General features: G+C 28.3%; 3 protein-coding genes across 10 annotated transcripts; 1 reads left to right on the forward strand and 2 right to left on the reverse strand.

The window, feature by feature from the left end:
* Nucleotides 1–87: 87 nt before the first annotated feature.
* On the reverse strand, nucleotides 88–4,592 carry LOC122849744 (insulin-like growth factor-binding protein complex acid labile subunit). 3 transcript variants are annotated; one of them, XM_044148545.1, is made up of 3 exons: nucleotides 4,507–4,592; nucleotides 2,246–2,409; nucleotides 88–2,175 (listed from the first exon to the last, which is right to left on the reverse strand). In XM_044148545.1, exons 2-3 carry the CDS (start codon nucleotides 2,391–2,393, stop codon nucleotides 167–169), a joined length of 2,157 nt encoding a protein of 718 aa, XP_044004480.1. In that variant the 5' UTR covers nucleotides 2,394–2,409; nucleotides 4,507–4,592; the 3' UTR covers nucleotides 88–166. The 3 variants fall into 3 exon arrangements, with proteins under 3 accessions (XP_044004480.1, XP_044004481.1, XP_044004479.1); XM_044148546.1 differs by lacking the exon at nucleotides 4,507–4,592 and adding an exon at nucleotides 3,748–3,848; XM_044148544.1 differs by lacking the exon at nucleotides 4,507–4,592 and adding an exon at nucleotides 2,541–2,673.
* Nucleotides 3,274–5,204, reverse strand: LOC122849745 (insulin-like growth factor-binding protein complex acid labile subunit). Its single transcript, XM_044148547.1, has one exon. It carries the CDS (start codon nucleotides 5,186–5,188, stop codon nucleotides 3,275–3,277), a length of 1,914 nt encoding a protein of 637 aa, XP_044004482.1. The 5' UTR covers nucleotides 5,189–5,204; the 3' UTR covers nucleotide 3,274.
* Nucleotides 5,205–6,169: 965 nt separating this feature from the next.
* On the forward strand, nucleotides 6,170–13,916 carry LOC122849746 (vinculin). Of its 6 annotated transcripts, XM_044148548.1 has the most exons (15): nucleotides 6,170–6,483; nucleotides 8,010–8,117; nucleotides 8,192–9,289; nucleotides 9,396–9,416; nucleotides 9,491–10,378; nucleotides 10,464–10,551; nucleotides 10,683–10,727; nucleotides 10,907–11,026; nucleotides 11,138–11,206; nucleotides 11,414–11,452; nucleotides 11,592–11,716; nucleotides 11,800–12,039; nucleotides 12,108–12,198; nucleotides 12,416–12,451; nucleotides 13,040–13,626. In XM_044148548.1, the coding sequence occupies exons 1-15, from the start codon at nucleotides 6,427–6,429 to the stop codon at nucleotides 13,207–13,209; spliced, it is 3,195 nt and encodes a 1,064-aa protein (XP_044004483.1). In that variant the 5' UTR covers nucleotides 6,170–6,426; the 3' UTR covers nucleotides 13,210–13,626. The 6 variants fall into 6 exon arrangements, with proteins under 6 accessions (XP_044004483.1, XP_044004484.1, XP_044004485.1 ...); XM_044148549.1 differs by lacking the exon at nucleotides 9,396–9,416 and having other exon boundaries at nucleotides 13,040–13,625; XM_044148550.1 differs by lacking the exons at nucleotides 9,396–9,416; nucleotides 11,414–11,452 and having other exon boundaries at nucleotides 13,040–13,624.
* Nucleotides 13,917–15,590: the final 1,674 nt, after the last annotated feature.

Consider the following 15,590-nt stretch of genomic DNA (forward strand, 5'->3'; position numbering starts at 1 on the left):
TGGCAAAAAAAAAAAAGGAAAATTTTAATAAAATTAGTAAAAATAAATTGATTTTTTATAGCATGAATTTATTAAAAGTTGCTTCAAATAGAAAAAAATGTTGGGCTTAAAATTCAAGCTAAGCTTGCTTTTCATTGAGCAGAACACAACATTCAAAGTCCAGTGTTTAATTAAAGTTGTCAGTTGAAATGTCTGGGCTAATATTTTTATTCATATATAAAATTTTAAGTTTTGGCAAGTTGCTGAAGGTATCAGGCTTAACACTTGTCAGATAATTTGAGTATAAATCTAAACAATATAGAGATTCCAATCCATTGAATATTTCTTGTGAAAGATGTGTTAATTTATTAACACTGATATTTAAAAATGCCAGTTTGGACAAGTGTTGAAAAGTATTTGGCTCAAGACTTGTCAGTTTGTTTGATTGTAAATTTAATTGTCTTAAAGATTTCAATTCATTGAATACTCCTGGTGAAAGAGTTGTTAAATTATTTTGACTCAAATCTACCTCTTTAAGATTGACCAAACTGCTAAAAGTATTTGGCTCAATAATTGTCAGCTTGTTTGATTGTAAATCCAAGTCTTCTAGAGATTCCAATCCATTAAATATTTCTTGTGAAAGGATTGTTAAATAATTACCATTGAGTTTTAATTCATAAAGATTGGTCAAGTCATTGAAAATATTAGACCCAAGATATGTCAATTGATTTGATGACAAATTTAAACGACGTAGTGATTTCAATCCATCAAAAATTCCAGGTGGAAGAAATGTTAAATTATTTTTGCTGATATCTAAATAGGTGATATTGGACAAATTGTTAAATGTTTCAGCCTCAAAACTTGTTAGTTTGTTTGAATTTAAATCCAACATAATCAGAGATTCCAATTTATTAAATATATCTTTTGGAAGTGATGTTAAATCATTATTATTGATTCTCAACTCGTTGAGATTAGACAAGCTATCAAAAATATCAGGCTCAAGAGTCATAAGTTTGTTCCAGCCCAATGACAAATGACTCAGACATATTAATGTATGAAATACATCATGTGGTAGACAAGTTAACTTGTTTCTACTGATGTTTAATTTGTACAGGCTGAGTAAGTTTTCAAAAATATTAGGCTCAAGATGTTCCAGTTTATTTGATTCTAAATTCAACGAATTCAGTAGCTCCATATTTTTAAAAGTATAGCGTGAAAGAGTTTTAAAACAATTATCATTGATTTTAAATTCCCAGAGTTTGGAAAAGTCAAAGAACCCATAATACCCCATATATGTCAGTTTATTTGAGTTTAAATGCAACCAACGTAGTGATTTCAAGCCATCCAATTGTGGAACGGTTCTTAAACAATTATTTTTTAAATCTAAATATTCAAGATTTGACAAGTTTTTGAAAATGTTAGAGTCAATGTTAAAATTTTCCAGTTGATTTGAATCCAAGTATAACCAAGTCAGTGAATTTAATCCATTGAATATATTTGGTGGAAATCTTTTCAAACTATTATTATTGATTTTTAATTCATCGAGATTGGACAAAGTTTTGAAGGTATCAGGCAGAAGACTTTCCAAATTGTTTGATTGTAAATACAATTTTTTTAGAGATTTTAATTCATTAAATACACCACGTGGAAGAATTGTTAATTTATTATTATTTAAATTTAGTTTGTAGAGATTAGATAAATCATTGAAGGTATCAGGCTGAAGACTTGTAAGTTTATTTGATTCCAAGTGTAACCAATGTAGTGATGTCAAGCCAATAAATAATTCTTCTGGAAGAAGTGTTAATTGATTTCGTTTTAAATCTAAATATTGAAGATTTGACAAGTTATTGAAAATTTTAGGCTCAAGATATTCCAGTTGATTTGATTCTAAATCCAACCAACGTAATGATTTTAATCCATTAAATAATTCTTGTGGAAGTGATTCTAAATTATTGTCATTGATTTTTAATTCATTGAGATTGACCAAGTTGGTGAATACATTGGCATCAAGATGTGTCAATTGATTTGATTCCAAATTTAACTCAACAAGTAAATCTAATTTATCTAACAATCCACGTGGAAGTGATGTTAATTTTTTGTTACTCATATCAATTTCTGTGGTTGAAGAATCATCACAAATATTTTCAATGTAAAAAACAAAACTTGGATCACAAAAGTATTCTTTGTATGTTATTGCTGAAATATAAATTTAATAAAAATTATTTTCTTATTAATAACAGTTTAAATAAAAATAAAAATAACTTACTTTCAATTGTTGATTGCTTTTTAGATATGTCATTATCAAATGGTTCATTTGCAACTTGACCTTGTAATTTTAATTCATCAACAAGTGGTCTCATTTCATCATCTGTTTGTTCTTCTAACACAGCATCTTCATCAACATTAACCATCATTTTGTTATTATTTTTTCTGTAAATAATAATGTTTAATAAATTATATCAAAATGTCATTATCAAGTTTTAATATTTTAAAGAAAATGTCTTATTTTTTACACAACAACAAATAAATTAAAAAAATTAAAAATAATAGTTTTTACTGACCAACAATTTTGTGATTTTTTAAATTAATTTGAGATAAAAAAAAATTGGGTGTTATATTATGTCAAGAAATCAGTAAGATACGATGTGCTGTCATCATAACATAATTCAAGCAAAGCATAGCTCAGAAAAACTCGACAAGACAATTTGTAGCAATTATTGTAATAACCATGTGGTTTTATTTATAAACAAAAATAATGAAAAATAAAAAATGAGTGATGGAAACAAACCATAATTCGTTTTTTCTAGGGAAAAATATCTAGAAAATATAGTAAATATTTTTTTTTTCCTCAAAAAAACACACCAGAGAGAAGTCTAATTTTATTTAAATATTTTGTAAATTTAATAAGAAGCAAAATTGATCCTAATAATATTATTTAAAAATTGCAGTTTTTTATTAATTGCATTTATTATTAATTTAATACTCAAGCACTATCACCTCTAATAATAATATGTAAAACTATGACAACTTGTTCAACATCTTCATTTATATTTCATTGGACAACATGGAGTTTTTTAAATTTCAATTTTTTTTATTTACTGATTGTTGATCTCAAAAGATATAGAAACAAATAGCAAAAAAAAGGGAAAAATTTTAATAAAAATAGTAAAAATAAATTGATTTGTTATAACATGGATTTATTAAAAGTTGCTTCAAACAGAAAAAAATGTTGGCTTTAAAATTATAGCTAAGCTTGCTTTTCATTGAGCAGAACTCAACATTCAAAGTCCAGTGTTTAATTAAAGTTGTCAGTTGAAATGTCTGGGCTAATATTTTTATTCATATATAAAATTTCAAGTTTTGGCAAGTTGCTGAAGGTATCAGGCTTAACACTTGTCAGATAATTTGAGTCTAAATCCAAACAATATAGAGATTCCAATCCATTGAATATTTCTTGTGAAAGATGTGTTAATTTATTATCATTGATATTTAAAGTTGCCAGTTTGGACAAGTGTTGAAAAGTATTTGGCTCAAGACTTGTCAGTTTGTTTGATTGTAAATTTAATTGTCTTAAAAATTTCAATTCATTAAATACTCCTGATGAAATAGTTGTTAAATTATTTCGACTCAAATCTACTTGTTTAAGATTGGCCAAACTGCTAAAAGTATCAGGCTCAATAATTGTCAGCTTGTTTGATTGTAAATCCAACTCTTCTAGAGATTTCAATCCATTAAATATTTCTTGTGAAAGGATTGTTAAATAATTACCTTTGAGTTTTAATTCATGAAGATTGGTCAAGTCATTGAAAATATTAGGCTCGAGATCATCCAATTGATTTAATGACAAATTCAAACGACGTAAGGATTTTAATCCATCAAAAGTTCCAGGTGGAAGAAATGTTAATTTATTTTTGCTGATATCTAAATAGGTGATATTGGACAAATTGTTAAATGTTTCAGCCTCAAAACTTGTCAGTTTGTTTGAATTTAAATCCAATACAGTTAGAGATTCCAATTTATTAAATATATCCTTTGGAAGTGATGTTAAATCATTATTATTGATTCTCAACTCGTTGAGATTGGACAAGCTATCAAAAATATCAGGCTCAAGAGTATCAAGATGGTTCCAACCCAATGATAAATGACTCAGACATATTAATGTATGAAATACATCATGTGGTAGACAAGTTAAAATGTTTCTACTGATGTTTAATTTGTAGAGCTTGGATAAATTGTTAAAGATATTAGGCTCAAGATGTTCCAGTCTATTTGATTGTAAATTCAACGAATTCAGTTGCTCCATTTTTTCAAAAGTGTAGTGTGGAAGAGTTTCAAAAGAATTGTTATTGATATTAAATTCCCAGAGTGTAGGCAAGTCCAATAATTCATGATATCTCATATGTGCCAGTTCATTTAAGCTTAAATGCAACCAACGTAGTGATTTCAAGCCATTCAATTGTAAAACTTCTCTTAAACAATTATCTCTTAAATCTAAATATTCAAGATTTGACAAGTTTTTGAAAATACCAGAGTCAAGATGAAGCAGTCGATTGGAATCCAAGTATAACCAAGTCAGTGAATTTAATCCATTGAATATATCAAGTGGAAAATATGTCATACTATTATTACTAATTTTCAATTCATCAAGATTAAACAAATTTTTAAAGGTATCACGCTCAAGCTTTTTCAGACAGTTGGATTGTAAATACAATTTTTCTAAAGATTTTAATCCATTAAATACACCTTGTGGAAGAGATGTTAATTTATTATTATTTAAGTTCAGTTGGTAGAGGTTGGATAAATCATTGAAGGTATCAGGTTCAAGACTTGTAAGTCCATTTGATTCCAAGTGTAACCAATGTAATGATGTCAAGCCAATGAATAATTCTTTTGAAAGAACTGTTAAATTATTTTTTTTCAAATCTAAATATTGAAGATTTGACAAGTTATTAAAAATTTTAGGCTCAAGATCTTTCAGTTTATTTGATTCCAAATCCAAAAAACGTAATGATTTCAATCCATTGAATATTTCTTGAGGAAGGGATTCTAAATTATTGTCATTGATTTTTAATTCATTGAGATTCACCAAGTTGGTGAATACATTGGCATCAAGATGTGTCAATTGATTTGATTCCAAATTCAACTCAGTAAGTAAATCTAATTTATGTAACAATCCACGTGGAAGTGATGTTAATTTTTTGTTACTCATATCAATTTCTGTGGTTGAAGAATCATCACAAATATTTTCAATGTAAAAAACAAAACTTGGATCACAAAAGTATTCTTTGTATGTTGTTGCTAAAACATAAATTTAATAAAAATTATTTTCACATAAATATCAGTTCAAGTAAAAATAAAAATAACTCACTTTCAGTTGTCAATTGCTTTTCAGATATGTCATTATCAAATGATTCATTTGCAACTTGACCTTGTAATTTTAATTCATCAACAAGTGGTCTCATTTCATCATCTGTATGTTCTTCTAACACAACATCTTCATCAACGTTAACCATCATTTTGTTATTATTTTTTCTGTAAATAATAATGTTTGTTAAAATTGCCTTTTTTCTTTACACAACAATTAACTTAAAAAATTCAAAATAGCATTTTTTTATTGACCAACAATTTTACAATTTTTTAAGTTAATTAGTTTTTATATTAAATTGTTAAGAAATCAGTAAGACACGTTGTGCTATCATCAAAGTTTTGTACAGAAATACTGAGAAATACATATAATTCAAGAAAAACATAGCTGAGGACAGCTGAGGAAAATTCAACAAAACCTCCATAAGTCATAAAAACCATGTGGTCTTATTTATAAACAAAAATAATGAAAAATATAAAAAAAAAAAAAAATAAGTAAACACTGTGATGTAAACAGACCATAATTGTTTTTTTCTAGGGAAAAAGAAACTATTTAATGCTATTTAAAATATAATAGTAAATACTAAATATTAATATTCAATTCAATTTATTATAATAATAATTATATATTCTAATTTTACCAACAATTAAAAGAATTAATTATCAATATTAATATTATTGTTTGTTATTGTTTTGAATATTCAAATCAAGTAGATATCTAGAGATATTTCATTTAATTTTGTTTCATTTGCTGATCTAGTTTTATCTGGTGATTAAATCAACTTCACGGTGGGTGGGGGGCAAGGAAAAAGAAAATATTATTATCGTTTGGCAGTTTGGATGTGTGTCTGAATCTGTCAAGTGTGTTTATAAAATTAATAATTTATAAATATTAATTAATTGTTAAATTAATATTATTAAAATACTTTTCTAGTATTTTTTTTTCTGTCAATTTATTTAATCATCGTCGTTTATAGATCTATATTTTTTATTAACATTTACACCATCAAGTTATTGTTATTTAAAAAGTGTCAATTATTATTATTGTTGATTTTATTAATTAATTAATAATATATTATCAATATGCCTGTTTTTCATACGAAAACTATTGAAAGCATTCTTGAGCCTGTAGCCCAGCAGGTAATATTTTGTCATAATTTAAAATTAATTTTATACTCCAAAATATTATTTTTATTTTTTTAAATGACCTCAGAACTGATCTACACTTATTTTTCTATTTTCTAAAATTAACATCTTCATTTTATCATTGTTTTTAAATTAACTAAAAAACAAACAAAGTTTTCAAGTAATTATTAATATTTTTTTAAAATTTATTTGTTTAATAATTATTGTATTTATTTATTAAAAAAAAAAATTTTTTTGTTGATCATATTAATGTTTACCTTGACACTAACTCGAAAAAAAAATTATCCAATAATTATAATTAAATTAACAAAGTGAAACACTTGTTTATTTGTTATTTTTTTTTTCTAAAAATTGAATGACCATTTTAGTTGAAATCAACATAATAAACATTATGTGGCACATATATATTAAGATATGACATCATTCATTGCGAGTTACTTGGCCCTCGTGTGTATTATTTACAATAAATAATAATAATAATTTAAAATAAATAAACAAATTCAAGATATTCAATGAAAAAATAAAAAACTGGAGGCGTTGAATTATTGATGCATATTAAATTTGATTTCTCAATAATTTATTTTTTTTATTTTTATGATTATCATGCAATTATTTAAATAATTTCATAATTATTATTTAAAAATAAATGTAAATTAAAAATTTAATTTTACATAAAATTTATATGTTAAAATATCTTTTAAAAATTAAAGAAACCAAAAATAAAAAATAAATAAATAATTTATTTATATTTATCTTGTTAATTAATTTTGAAAATTTTATAAATAATTAATATACAACAATTAATAAATTAAATTAATAATTGGTTTTTTTTTTTTTGTTAGTATGGTTTTTTTAATTTTATCTTGGATTTTTTTTTTTCCTTATTTTGGGTTTTTTTTTGTTGATAAATATTATCAAAAAAATAATCATTGATGATTAATTTTGACCACGCCTCTGTATTTTTATTTGTAATAATATTGTTCAAGTATTTAAAAAGGGGAAGGTTATGAAGAAGTAATTCTAAAAATAATACTTGGATGAAAATAAATATAAAAAGGCCATCCGGCTGTTGTAAATTTGCCGAGAGGACCAGATTAAAACCACCAGCATTTTTTTTTTTTACATTATTGCACAATTGTTTGTATAAATAATTTAAAAAACAAATGATTTATCATAAAATATACCTATAAATAATTAAATAATCTAAATTAAATTTATTTTCATCAATGCTAATAATTAAAAATACAAAAAAATTAAGAGAGGCTTTCTGGTCTGGTACCCACTGAGATTAAAAGTCATTCAGACAAATATGGAATGACTTAACTTTTCATTTAGAAATATGAATTAATTTTTATTTTTATGCTTCAAATAAAAACCATAATAATTAATGAATAAATAAAATACACGTCTTTGTTTTAAATCAAAAAAAAAAAAAGATTAAAAAGAATTTAAATTTAATTTTAACAACACTGCCAAACTATTTTTAAATTTAATTTTGAAAATATTAATTATTAAAATAGGTATCAAGGCTAGTTATTCTTCATGAAGAAGCTGAAGATGGAAATGCAATGCCAGATCTTGGACGGCCAGTCCAGGCAGTCAGTACTGCTGTTACAAATTTGGTCAAGGTCAGTAAATAATTACTAGAAAAAATCAGCATCATAAAATAATAAAATAATAAACAATTAAAATTATTAAATAGGTTGGTAAAGAAACAATAAATTCATCAGATGATGCATTACTTAAACAAGATATGCCATCAGCACTTCAACGTGTTGAGGGTGCATCACGTCTTCTTGAAGAAGCATCTGGTCTTCTTAAACAAGATCCATATTCTGGACCAGCACGTAAAAAATTAATAGAAGGTTCACGTGGTATCCTACAAGGAACAAGTTCATTATTATTATGTTTTGATGAAAGTGAAGTACGTAAAATAATACGTGAATGTAAACGTGTATTAGATTATCTTGCTGTTACTGAAGTCATTGAAACAATGGAAGATCTTGTACATTTTTTAAAAAATTTAAGTCCATGTTTAAGTAAAGTATCACGTGAAATAAGTGCTAGAGAAAAAGAATTAACTCATCAAGTACATAGAGAAATATTAGTACGTTGTTTAGAACAAATTAAAACATTAGCACCAATACTTATTTGTTCAATGAAAATATTTATTCATATTATATCACAAGGTGGTAAAGGTGCTGATGAAGCTGCTGAAAATCGTAATTATTTATCTGGTAGAATGTCTGATGAATTAAATGAAATAATACGTGTATTACAATTAACAACATATGATGAAGAAGAATGGGATGCTGATCAATTAACTGTATTAAAAAAAGCACAAAGTGCTATTGAATCACGTGTTAGAGCAGCACATGATTGGCTTGATGATGGTAGAGCAATGAGAGGTGGTGTTGGTGAAAAAAGTTTACGTCAAATTATTGAACAAACAGATAAACTTGCTGAACGTTATTTACCACCAACACAAGCTGATCCACTTGCTAAATTATCATCACAAATATCAACAATGACTGATGCACTTTGTGAATTACGTCAAGATGGAAAAGGAACAACACCACAAGCTGAATCATTAGCACGTGGAATTAAAGATAAATTAAATGATTTAAGAACATCTGTTGCATCAGCACTTGTTGCTGCTGATAAATCTGGTATAGCTCAAACTGCTCATACTGTTACTGGACGTCTTGAACAAGCTAATAAATGGCTATTAAATCCTCAACATGATGACAGAGGTCTTGGACAACGTGCTATTGCTATGATTATTCATGAAGGAAAAAAAGTAAGTAACATATTTATTTTGATAATTAACATTTAAAAAAAAAACCATAACAAGTAAAAAACAATTTATTTTATTATTATAATTGCTGCATTTAATTTAATGATAGAATCAAAAAATTATTGCACATGTAAGTTTTATTATTTTGTTAGGGAAAAATTTAAACTATTAATTATTAAATAAAGTTAATTAATTAATCAATAGGTTGCTGATGGTTTACCTGGTATTCATAAAGCTGAAATACTTCAATTATGTGATGAAGTTGATAATTTATCTCATCAATTGGCAAATTTATGTGGACATGGTCAAGGAAATACACCAAGAGCACAAGAAATTGCACGTCAATTATCACAAAAATTATATGAACTTAAAAATCGTATACAACAAGCTGTTGTATCACGTGTTGTTGAAGATTTTATTGATATAACAACACCATTAAAACAATTTACTGAAGCTGTATTAACTGTTGAAGGTACACCTGGTCGTGAACAAAATTTTAATGATAAAACACTTTGTTTACAAAATTTTTCAAATCGTGCTGCTAAAACAGCACGTATGGTTGCTGCTGGTGGTAGTGGTGGTAATAAAAAACTTGCTGAAGCATTATTAAATAGTGCATCACAAGTTGAATCATTAACACCACAATTAATAAATGCTGGTAGAATACGTATGAGTTATCCACAAAGTGTTGCTGCTGATGAACATTTTGAAAATTTACGTCAACAATATGCTGAAACAATGCAACGTACACGTGCATTATGTGATGAAGCAACAGATAGTGCTGATTTTGTTAGAACATCAGAAGAACAAATGCAAAAACATACATTTTTATGTGAAGATTCAATTGCAAAACAACAACCACAAAAAATGGTTGATAATACAGCATCAATTGCTAGACTTGCTAATCGTGTTATACTTGTTGCTAAACAAGAAAGTGATAATAGTGAAGATTTACCATTTATACAAAGAGTTAATCAAGCATCAGATATATTACAACGTAGTGTTGCACCAATGGTACAAGATGCTAAACGTGTTGCTATTAATATCAATGATCCACCATCAATTTCACACTGGAGAGAAAGTAATCGTGCTGTTAGTTGATTATTTATTATTAAACAATTTAACTTGACTATTAATTAACAAAAAAAAATTAAATACAATTAATATATTTTTGCAGCTTTTAAATAGTGTTGGACAAGTTCGTAGAGCTCTTCATCCAGATCAACGAACATCACCAGATTTATCACAGCTACGAATTAATGATGGTAAGATATTTTGTCTTTTATTTAGCTTTATAAAATTAATTTAATATATCTCGGATGTTTGTTGGAATATTCGTAATTTATGATGGATTATTTTCCTTTTTTTTTTTGATAATTTAAATTGATAATTACAGTGGAAAAAGTGCCATCACCTCGTCATACTTATTTTGCTGATAAAGGTACAATTATTATGTCGCATGTGTTTATATTTAAGCATGAAAAAAATATATATTATTTATCATTGAGAGATAATAATTTGAGAGTGAAAAAATAATTAGATTACATGATTTCATTCATCTCATATCATGTTATTTATTTTTTATATTTTTTTTTTTTGTATGATAAATGTTTTTGTCAGTCGATGAAGATTTACGGGATTCATCTTCACCCAGTCATCTTGGGGCATTTATCTCCGCCCCGGATGAATCGAAATCGGAGAAAATATCAGTCAGTCCTCTACCCAATTGGGCTCTTGGAGGTACAAAAAAAAAAACAACTGAATGAATCTAAAATCTACCTTTATAAATAGAATGATTTTTGTATTTTTTTTTTTTTGTTTATGAAATTTATCATTGTGATTTTTTATCAGGGGATAATTCAGATCTTCTTAGCAAGGAATTTCCACCTGATGACAACGATAAAACGGTCATAACCGGAGGTAATTCGTAATGTCAAAAAAAAAAAAAAAATACTCCAAGCATCCAAAGCTCCAGTTGTTGTCTGTTTTTAATGAATGTCCTTTTTTTTTTTATCTCGCCATCAGCCACCACATCTTTCGCATGAATATATTAATAATTTTCTTAATTTAATTTTAATTTTTGTTATTAATTTAATATTGTTTTTTAATGCTGCATGGATTTATCAGAATTTTATTTTGATAATTATGTCAATGAAGATGACAATGGTAAGAAAATTTTTCAGATAATTTTGCCTGTTTACTGAAAAGTAAAATAATTACTGCATCAAAATGCCTGTACCTGTGCATGGGATAAAAATAAAATAATAAAATTGATTGTAATAATGTTTTTTAAATGTTTTTTTAGAATTGGCACCACCAAGACCACCATTACCAGGTGGTACAGTTGCACCACCAAGACCACCACCACCAGAAACAGATGACGAGGATGATTTATTTATGCATGTACCACTTCCAAATCAACCAATCATGGTAAATTAATATTTTCATCAAATTAAAACATCAAAAAAGCTGATGAATTTATATTAAATTATGTTTATATTTGTTGCATTTAGATGGCTGCTCATGGTCTTCATCAAGAAGTTCGTCAGTGGTCCAGTAAAGATAATGACATTATTGCTGCAGCTAAAAAAATGGCAATACTCATGGCAAGATTATCTGGACTTGTTAGAGGTGAAGGAGGAAATAAACGTGATTTAATTGCATGTGCTAAAGCTATTGCTGAAGCATCACAAGAAGTAACACGTCTTGCTAAAGAACTTGCACGTGAATGTACAGATAAACGTATTCGAACGGTAAGAAAATATATAATACAATGTTAATTTATTATTTTTTATTAATTTATATATTTTTAATTTAACAGAATTTATTACAAGTTTGTGAAAGAATTCCAACAATTGGTACACAGTTGAAAATTTTATCAACAGTTAAAGCAACTATGCTTGGTGCACAAGGTAAAATATTAAAATATTTATATGATTTTTTAAAACATAAAAAAACTTGAAAAATATGTTGCTATTTTTTGGTGCTTTAAAAATAAGTTAAAGTAAAAAAAAAAAACATTGGTAATTAGACACAATGTTTGCTTTTAAAAATTTCATATAAAAATAATTTTAAAACAAATCAAAATCATTAATATTAACTCATCAAATATTTTTTTTATGTGTATAGAAAGGCTCCCCACCTGGGAAGAGCTCATGCTATATGGTAAAAATAAGCGTAAATTAAAAAAAAATCACATGCTTGCATTAATTAGCTTCACAATTAGGTGTTTTGTTAAAAAAAAACATTAAAATATCATTATTCATTGCATGGGCATGTTTAATAGTAATAAAAAAAAAAACCCAAAAGAGACAGATAGTAAAAATAGTAAAATTAAAATTAAATTTCGTAAAATAAATTTATGGAAATTTAGTTAATGTCGTGGTAAATATAATTATAGCTTTTGTCTGCACTTGATAGAAATTTAATTTAATTAAAAGATAATAAGATGAAAAAATTTAATTAATTATTAAAATTACTTTTGTCTCTTTATTTGGACACTTTATTACGGCATGAATGCGGTTGGCTTCATGAATCTTCTTGTACTCTTTCAACGTTTACAGATCAATTAATTGGATGCAGTAAGTCTTGATAGCCTAGCCCTTTTTTTTTTTTTTTTTTTTTATTTAAATATTGTAAAATGATAGAGAATAGTTTCAAAGATAACTATTAAAAATCAGGAATGATGTAGAATTAAATAATTTAATAAATATGATAGCTGTATAAATGAATTTTATGATTGAAATTGTTTAGGTACTGAGGAAGATCAAGAAGCAACTGACATGCTTGTTGGTAATGCACAAAATTTAATGCAAAGTGTTAAAGAAACAGTTCGTGCTGCTGAATGTGCAAGTATTAAAATACGTACTGCATCTGGAATGAAATTGAGATGGGTACGACGTCAACCATGGTATCAATATTAAAGTTAATTATTATTAATCATTGTAAATGACATAATCAATGTGAAGATTTTATATCTGCTCATCAACATTTTCTAAAAGCTTTCATTTGTCTTTTTATATTTGAAAATATATTTGAATTATTTTAGATTATGTTGACATTGATTGTCACTGATTATTAACACGAATTAATATAAATTTATATATGTATATTTAAAGTAATTAAACTACGTTAATCATTGTGTAAATTTTTAACTAAAAAAACATTTTTAACAATTTTTTAAATGACGATTATACTGCGTTAGATATTATTAAACAATAAAAATTGGCCTTCAATATTATAGACTGGTTATTAATTTACATTTTTAATATATAAAATTTGAGATATTGTAAAATCTTTTTGGACAATCAATTCATTATTTTTATTATAAATTTTTAACAGAAAATAGAAACACCATAAATAGTATTTTTAATAATAATTTTTGTCAATGAAAAATTATTGACTTTAATAATTTATTATTTTATAAATTGTAAATCTTCCAACGGTGCTAAAAAAATTATAAAATAATAGCAGTGCAATATGTATAAAATACTGGGAGTAAAATAATACATTTGTTTTTGTTTATAAATTAAATTTTTTGCCAATTTAATTGTATGTATTAATCAATGTTTTTTAGTTGATAACACTGTATTAAACCTTTCAAATAATAAAATAAGTTCTAATTAAAATATATATTTTTTAACTGATTGAATACCTCTTTGCTGATTCTAATATCCTGATAAGAAACTTCAATTTTCTTGTGTTCTATAATCCTGATACGAATAAATTTTTTATTTCAAAAAGTATCAGGTAAATTTTAATTAAAATACCTCTTGTCTTGTTCTATAATCCTGATCGAACACAATATTTTTTTTTCAATTATTTCTATTTTTTAATTATTTAATATCAGGAGAGCAGGTAACACAGGTGAGCTGGAAATTACATAAAATACCTCTTTGCTTATTCTATGATCCTGTTAAAAATTAATGTCACCACTATTTTTTTTCTAATTGTTTTTTAAAAAATAAAATTTATTTCCGAAATATCAGGAGAGCAGGTAACATAAGAGGTGAACTAGGAATTGTATAAAATACCTCCTCGCCTGTTCTACGATCCTGTGAAAAAATTAATGTCGCCACTATTTTTCTTCTAATTGTTTTTAAAGAATTAAAATTTTTTGTTGAAATATCAGGAGAGCAGGTAACGCAGGAGGTGATCTAGAAATAAAATAAAATACCTCTTTGCCTGTTCTATGATCCTGTTAAGAAATTAATCTCGCCACTTTTTTTTTTCTAATTGTTTTTTAAAAAATAAAATTTATTTTTAAAATATCAGGAGAGCAGGTAACGCAGGAGGTGATCTAGAAATGAAATAAAATTTCTCTTTGCCTGTTCTATGACGAGTGATGCCGCGATACGATACGATACGATATGAGGCCTCAAAAAAAAAAAAAAAAAAAAACAAGAAACTTAGAAAAAATAACGAAGTTCCCCCGCCGGGAATCGAACCCTCAAGTCACGCCACATCACGCCACGTCGCGCCACATCACGCCACATCACGCCACGTCACGCCACATCGCGCCACGTCACGCCACGTCGCGCCACATCGCGCCACGTCGCGCCACATCGCGCCACGTCACGCCACATCGCGCCACGTCACGCCACATCGCGCCACATCACGCCACGTCACGCCACGTCACGCCACATCGCGCCACGTCGCGCCACGTCACGCCACATCACGCCACATCGCGCCACGTCACGCCACATCGCGCCACATCACGCCACGTCGCGCCACGTCACGCCACGTCACGCCACGTCACGCCACATCACGCCACATCACGCCACATCACGCCACATCACGCCACATCACGCCACATCGCGCCACGTCACGCCACATCACGCCACGTCGCGCCACATCACGCCACATCACGCCACGTCACGCCACATCGCGCCACGTCACGCCACGTCGCGCCACATCGCGCCACGTCACGCCACATCGCGCCACGTCAAGCCACATCGCGCCACATCACGCCACGTCACGCCACGTCACGCCACATCGCGCCACGTCGCGCCACGTCACGCCACATCACGCCACATCGCGCCACGTCACGCCACATCGCGCCACATCACGCCACGTCGCGCCACGTCACGCCACGTCACGCCACGTCACGCCACATCACGCCACATCACGCCACATCACGCCACATCGCGCCACGTCACGCCACATCACGCCACATCGCGCCACGTCACGCCACATCGCGCCACATCACGCCACGTCGCGCCACGTCACGCCACGTCGCGCCACGTCACGCCACATCGCGCCACATCACGCCACGTCGCGCCACGTCACGCCACATCACGCCACG

This window comes from Aphidius gifuensis, linkage group LG2 (assembly GCF_014905175.1).
Source record: "Aphidius gifuensis isolate YNYX2018 linkage group LG2, ASM1490517v1, whole genome shotgun sequence".
NCBI classification, from domain to species: Eukaryota; Metazoa; Arthropoda; class Insecta; order Hymenoptera; family Braconidae; genus Aphidius; species Aphidius gifuensis.

What these genes read in the sequence shown, in the direction of transcription:
- LOC122849744 (XM_044148545.1), bottom strand. Translation starts at nt 2,393, where the DNA reads ATGATGGTTAATGTTGATGAAGATGCTGTGTTAGAAGAACAAACAGAT. An exon ending in AAAGCAATCAACAATTGAAA is followed by an intron (nt 2,176 to 2,245) that starts GTAAGTTATTTT and finishes TTTATATTTCAG; the next exon opens with CAATAACATACAAAGAATAC.
- LOC122849745 (XM_044148547.1), bottom strand. Translation starts at nt 5,188, where the DNA reads ATGAGTAACAAAAAATTAACATCACTTCCACGTGGATTGTTACATAAA.
- LOC122849746 (XM_044148548.1), top strand. Translation starts at nt 6,427, where the DNA reads ATGCCTGTTTTTCATACGAAAACTATTGAAAGCATTCTTGAGCCTGTA. An exon ending in ACAGCTACGAATTAATGATG is followed by an intron (nt 10,552 to 10,682) that starts GTAAGATATTTT and finishes TGATAATTACAG; the next exon opens with TGGAAAAAGTGCCATCACCT. An exon ending in TACTTATTTTGCTGATAAAG is followed by an intron (nt 10,728 to 10,906) that starts GTACAATTATTA and finishes TGTTTTTGTCAG; the next exon opens with TCGATGAAGATTTACGGGAT.